At 33.9% G+C, this 6,268-nt stretch overlaps 1 protein-coding gene across 1 annotated transcript; it reads left to right on the top strand.

Annotated features, from left to right (window-relative positions):
• Positions 1 to 552: 552 nt before the first annotated feature.
• Positions 553 to 4,119, top strand: dtx3la (deltex E3 ubiquitin ligase 3L a). The gene is made up of 5 exons (XM_016445977.1): positions 553 to 633; positions 740 to 878; positions 1,397 to 1,560; positions 2,799 to 3,010; positions 3,729 to 4,119. The coding sequence occupies exons 2-5, from the start codon at positions 797 to 799 to the stop codon at positions 3,796 to 3,798; spliced, it is 528 nt and encodes a 175-aa protein (XP_016301463.1). The 5' UTR covers positions 553 to 633; positions 740 to 796; the 3' UTR covers positions 3,799 to 4,119.
• The last annotated feature ends 2,149 nt before the right edge of the window (positions 4,120 to 6,268 follow it).

Here is a 6,268-nt window from a genome sequence, read left to right as displayed (position 1 = left end):
ATTTATGTATACATACAAATATACACAGTACACAAACATATTATGTAAACACAAACGTTTGTATGCGATTAATCGATTTGACAGTACAAGTTGAAATAATACAAAATATAAGTAGATTGTTTATTATATAGAACCCTTGCCAATTGTCTCATATTCTGATGTAAAACATTTAAAAATAAAACAAATGCTTTATGTTTAAAGCCCTTTTGTATAACACTCTTAACATAACTAAATCTATTAAATAATGAGAGTATTTGGCATCCATAAGTCATGAGGACACTCATAGCATACAAATGACACTGCTTTATGAGAATGAACCAGATTAAACGACTGTCATTTCACACTCACAAAAAAATGTGCATTTAAAGTTTGTGAATCCTTGAGCAAACAAATAAAACAAAACAGCATGCCATGCTCGTCTGCTCAAATCCTTAAAACCCCTCCCGTTCTCAACCAGCCGTCTCATCCAGAACAGGTTTAACTACACCTGCCTTCACTTCCTCATTTATGCCCTTATTTTTGCGCTGATAATCTGTGAGCTATGAGAAAGATTCAACCACGTAGTCAAGAGTGCAGATGAGCAGTTCACTCTTAAGAGTGAGAGAAGCAGGTGTGCATCCTAAAATACATCAGGTACGTATACTACAAATCAAACTTGCATACACTAAAAATGGTTTGATATAAACTGCATCAAATCAAACCCTCTGTGATGCACATATTATGTTTGTATCTATTTCAGAGCTTGTTCTTTTCAATGATTTGCAAACCTATGAAATCATTGCTCATTTAGCTGATCATGGGGGCTTCACAAAGCAAGGATAAGATGCAGTGCAACAGATACCTGAATGGAAAAGGTCCTCCGCCGCTGACTGAGACAGGTGAGCTTCTGAGCGCTTTCTGTCGAGCACATCATGGTCAATCTGACATACACTAGGTATATGACACTGCAAGACAAATGGAACACAAAAATATGCTTCCACTTTTAAGAATGCATGAATGCTATTGCATTAGATAATAAAATATGAAACCATACGGCTTTTATATACAAAAAAAATTACAAAAGCACACTTTTCAATCAAATTCTAGCATGCTTTTTTCCAATAAATCTGTATATTATGAATTATTGTTGACTCCTTGTCAAATTGCTTTTGTTCCTCTTTTGTAAGCCGCTTTGGATAGAAGCTTCAAAAATGTTTGGAGACTTTGTGGTTGTCAGACAGGAACATGTTCATACAGTAGTTTATGTAATAAACTATACCTGGTTACACTGCTAGAACCCCTGTGTGAGTTTGAAGTCTGACATGGACCTGTTAGCTAAAAATAATCAAGCATTAGCTCAGGAATGTGAAGTTCTCTCTTATTTAGTGTCTGTTTTATTTTATGTTTGTTCAAACAGGTGGTCAAGGATCAAACAACCACAAAAAGAATAGTGTGATAAAACAAGGAAACCAGCCAGACGGAGGGCAGATGAATTGGAATATCGAGAGACGGAGTTTGCCGGGACATTCTGACTGTGACACCATTCAAATCGTCTTTCATTTTGATGATGGAATCCAGTCGGTGAGCTTATGATGTGCTCTTATTTTTTATTGTATCACTTCGACAATGTTTTAGTATCGAGGTGAATAGACACACCTTTTCAGTGTATCACTGACAACTCTAAAACATCTCAGTTATCCGTCTTTCTGCTCTGTGGAATCCTGTCTGGCTTGTTTCTCATTCACTTCCACGGGGCAAATGGAGACACTGACAGATGTATGCTGATAACTACTGAAATCCCCTGTCATGATAGGCACTAATGCCTGAAGTGTTTATAAAGCGCTTTGCTTGAGCTTTCATACAGTGTCCCATCAGTTGTTGTTTTTTTTATTCATGTGAATGCATAACTTGAAAAACAGCTTTACTGTAGTCCCAAAGTTTTACTTTAGTTTTAGGCATGTAAATAAATTATTATAAATAATAAATAAATAAATATGTTCTTATATCATTTGTAATTTATAATTTATTTTATATACAGTATAATTTAATATAGAATGTTTTATTTTCTAAATCGTTAATTTAAATTTAAAATAATTGCTCAGAATAAATAAATAAATAAATAAATAAATATATATATATATATATATATATTGCCCATTAAAAAAACATTTTCTACACTTGAAGTTCAACTTGATGTACTAAAATAACTAAAACAAAATAAAAGTTAATAACAAATATATGGACATGTTTTAACAAAAGAAAAGCTAAAAAAGTTGAAGAAATTACAACAAAATAAAAAATGTTTACGTATGTGTGCATATATTTGAAGAGTTCATTTGCAAAAACAGATAACTCCATTTTTTGAAAAATGTTCAAAAATCATGTTTTTTTTTTGTCCTGCATTCCTGCTGTGGTGATGTGGTAATGTGGTCACGTTGGTGGCTCTGGGAAGAATCCGCCGACTCTCCCGCCTCCACAAGGCTCTCCTGGCGGGAAACGCGCGAACGCCCACAGACGCATGACGAGGAGAAAAACAAATACACTTAACCAGATAAAGTTCACTGGAGTTCTAACAACACGCACACCAAAAATACACAACATTGAATAAATTAAACAGACTTCCCAATACTTTATATATATATATATATATATATATATGCACACACACACACACACGTTTTAAAAAAAAAGAAAAACTAAAACAAAATGTGAAAAAAATCACAACACATATACACTTTTTGTGCTTATGTTTGTATGAAAATAGTTTTATAACTTAATTTAAGTATGCAAGTGATCAGCTTAAGTAACTCACCCTGCAGGACAAGCAGCCTCATCCAGGACACAGCTACAAGGGCACTGAATTTGTGGCCTACCTGCCTCAGAACATCACAGGGACCAAGATACTCCAGCTACTGGAGCAGGCCTTCGAACACAAGCTGCTGTTCACTGTGGCGGCCAATAGCAGCGGTGAATACTGCGTGATGCCTGCAGATATACCACTGAAGACTCTGGACAGTGGGGGACCTGGAAGGTATATAATAGTTATTTATAAATATGAAATGAATTCCAAATAATAGATCAGTGTTCACCACAGTTCCTCTTCATTGCTAAGTTCAAATATAAATATTGTCACTTTACTAAACAACAACAACAAAAATATCTGGAGAAGATATACTTTGTATTAATTTGCACTGTATTTTTTCATTATTTAAATACTTTACAATGAAAATTCCCATTTTTAATAAAAAATTCCAAATTTTTAAATGAAAATTATTTTTTTTCTTTTAAAACTATATTCAGGTTTGTTTTTATTTCTTACTTCCTTTGAATAAAATATTCTATTATTTTATTCTAAATTAATTTGATGACTTTGCCTTTAACCGTAATTAAAAATGAAACAATAATAATATAAACAATAAATATATAATATACTAAAAAGTATTTCAATTCAATTCATATGCTCTAGAAAACTTTTTTATTTTATTATTTAAACTTTTTTATTTTATTATTATTTTTTTTTTTTAAAGTTAATTTTGTATTTTATTAAGAATAATACATCTGTAATAAAATCTAATTTCATAAATCTAATTTTTAAAAATCATTCTGTTTAACATTTAGCTTTTTAAAAATCTTTTTTATCTCTCAGATTTTCAGCGGGCCTCCTGGGGGTCCCCACTCTATTTCAGCTATACGTTTTAATGTTGAAGTTAAATAATAATCCAGTAATTTTCTCTGTCCTATTGTATCAGCTTGGGCTATCCAGATCCAACGTACTTGAAATCAGTGAGGAAAAGTCTCAAGGTAAAGGGGATCAAATGAGAGAGAATGGACTACTAATACTACAACTGTTGATTCCAAACCTCATCATGACCCTGCATGATGAAGATATGGATATGGTGATGGCATGATTACATGGAGTTTGACATGTCCAAATCTACAGAACCTGGTCAAGGCTGATCAATTTGAGAATGAGGACCTTTATATGCTGAAACCGAGTTGCAACGATGCACATGGCGACTTGTGAGATGTAGTGTATTTTCTATTAAAAAGATGAAGAATGAAGTAAGACAGTATTGTATACACTGCAAACCATTGTACAGTATATTTGTTTAAAGTGTTTTAAATAATTTAAAATAAAAAAAATATTTAACCACTTTATGGATTTTTTATATGATTTTTCTACATCAGTACATTTTCTTATCTGTGTTTGGTAATAATTATATGCTGTTTATTAATATTTTGAGTTAGCTTCGATTTTCTATTTTCAGTTTAATTTTTATTTTGTCATTTTTCATTTTTTTTATATTTCTATTTAGCTTTAATTGATTGTTCTTTCTGTGTTAGTTTAAATAATTTTAGTACATCAACTTAAACTTTTTTTCAGTTTTTCATCCAATATCTATTTTCAGCTTTCAGCTAACAAACATGGATTTTAATTGTTTTATTTTAGTTTTACTTAACAAAAACATCACTTATTCTTATTCTTTAAATTAATCTGACTCAAATATTGATTATAGGTTATTATAAATGAAGAAAATAAGGAGGAATTCAACATTAAAGGCAGCGAGCATCGCATAGTACTCTTCTCCACCTGCTCAGTCCGCACTGCCTGCCAGGTGAAGTCAACATATCCTCTGCAATATTTCCTCCGTGCCTGAAATGTGTCTGCACATTGCCGAGTGTGAACTTTCCCAGGCTGACGGTGGCCCTCTATTCTCCTCAAACTGAATTACACACCAGGCTTCACACTCACAATAAAGAGTAATCGGATTGGCAGGCCCCATTAGAGAGGGCTCCGTCATCTCCAGGGGTGTTCTTAAACCACTTTCTCGTGGACGCTCCGCCAGGAGTCATCCGTCCCGACTGTCAGCCTCCACCACGACTCTGACAGCTATCAAATCTGTTCCTGCCCCATCTTCCTTCAATCTGCAGTGCTCTCCGCTCCTCCGTCACAGCTCCCTCTCTCTCTCCGTTCACGACCCGGAGGAGCCGGGCTCTGTCTAGATGTGACACAAACCTGCCTATGACTACCTGCCCTATTATTTTAATTATTTAAAGCTGCAGTCTGTAACTTTTTTTTGGTTAAAAATGATCCAAAATCAATTTCTGAGCAAGTACGTAACCAGCCAGTGTTAAAAACTCGAGAGATCTCTTTACCTTAGCCCGATTCACAACGGTAAACTTATAACAGTGTTTTCTAATTTGGTAGGAATTCGCGGGAAATTCAAGCATGCCATTACATCATTACGTCACATCTGTAAACATAAAGAAGTTGTCCCGGCTAGTAGGCTATACTGCAAGGTGAGAATCCAGCAGGTGGCGGATCGTTTATAGCCTTTTCTCACAGCAGCTGGAATAATTAAAACTCATTTTGATGGCGGATTGTAATCCAGAAAGGATTATGTCTGTGTTTATGAAACACATGTAAGTGATTGAAATTAGATTATATTCCGGTTTTAAATGTGCATCTGATTACAGATAGCGTACGTGGGATTACACAAGTTTTGTACTTTAAAGAGAACCAGTTCTAAGGAAGAATAATTTGCGTTAAAAGAAATTCTTTATATGAAATTCAAATGGTATTACAATTAGAGATTAGAATGAACAGAAATTTAAATCTACATGTAATGCTAATACACACTAAATACACATAGTCACACAATGCTGATGTTGTTAACATTAACAATTTGAGAACAAAGTATAACAATAATTATAATTTGCACAGTTTGATGTGATATGAGCTAAGCAATCATTAGATTTAATCACAATTGGTAACGCAATTTATTGTAATGCTTTTTTCTTCAGTTGGGCAGAACAAAAGTGGCAGACTTGTTACTTTCTTGTTCAGATGACAATATCGGGTGAAAATTCTTATTTGGGTCATAATTCCAACACGTAGGCTAGAATCTGTGATTCTGAAGTACATTATCCACACCGGTGCGGTGACTAAAAGCCACACATCAAAACATTACATTCATCCGCACTGCGAAGCCATGCCGATGCACAACCCACATAAAGAAAATAATTCCGCAGATAACTGCAATTGCAGGTTTCAAACAGAGATGGTGAAAAAGAGGCAAAACTTACGGACTGCAACTTTAACACTTACTTACTGACTTTAATTATGATTTAAAAACTTCCTTATTTCCTTATTTAAGAACGAGCGTGACCATTTGTAAATTACATGTGCGCACTTCGTATCATCCGCTTCATTGTTTTTTAGCAAAACAGCTCATATTGCTTTAATGTATTGTTGCAATAATAAACACACTGGTTTCTAGCTCAAATA

Source organism: Sinocyclocheilus anshuiensis, unplaced genomic scaffold (assembly GCF_001515605.1).
Source record: "Sinocyclocheilus anshuiensis isolate Anshui unplaced genomic scaffold, SAMN03320099.WGS_v1.1 scaffold119, whole genome shotgun sequence".
Taxonomy (NCBI): domain Eukaryota; kingdom Metazoa; phylum Chordata; class Actinopteri; order Cypriniformes; family Cyprinidae; genus Sinocyclocheilus; species Sinocyclocheilus anshuiensis.
This window is presented reverse-complemented; position numbering and strand designations above follow the sequence as displayed.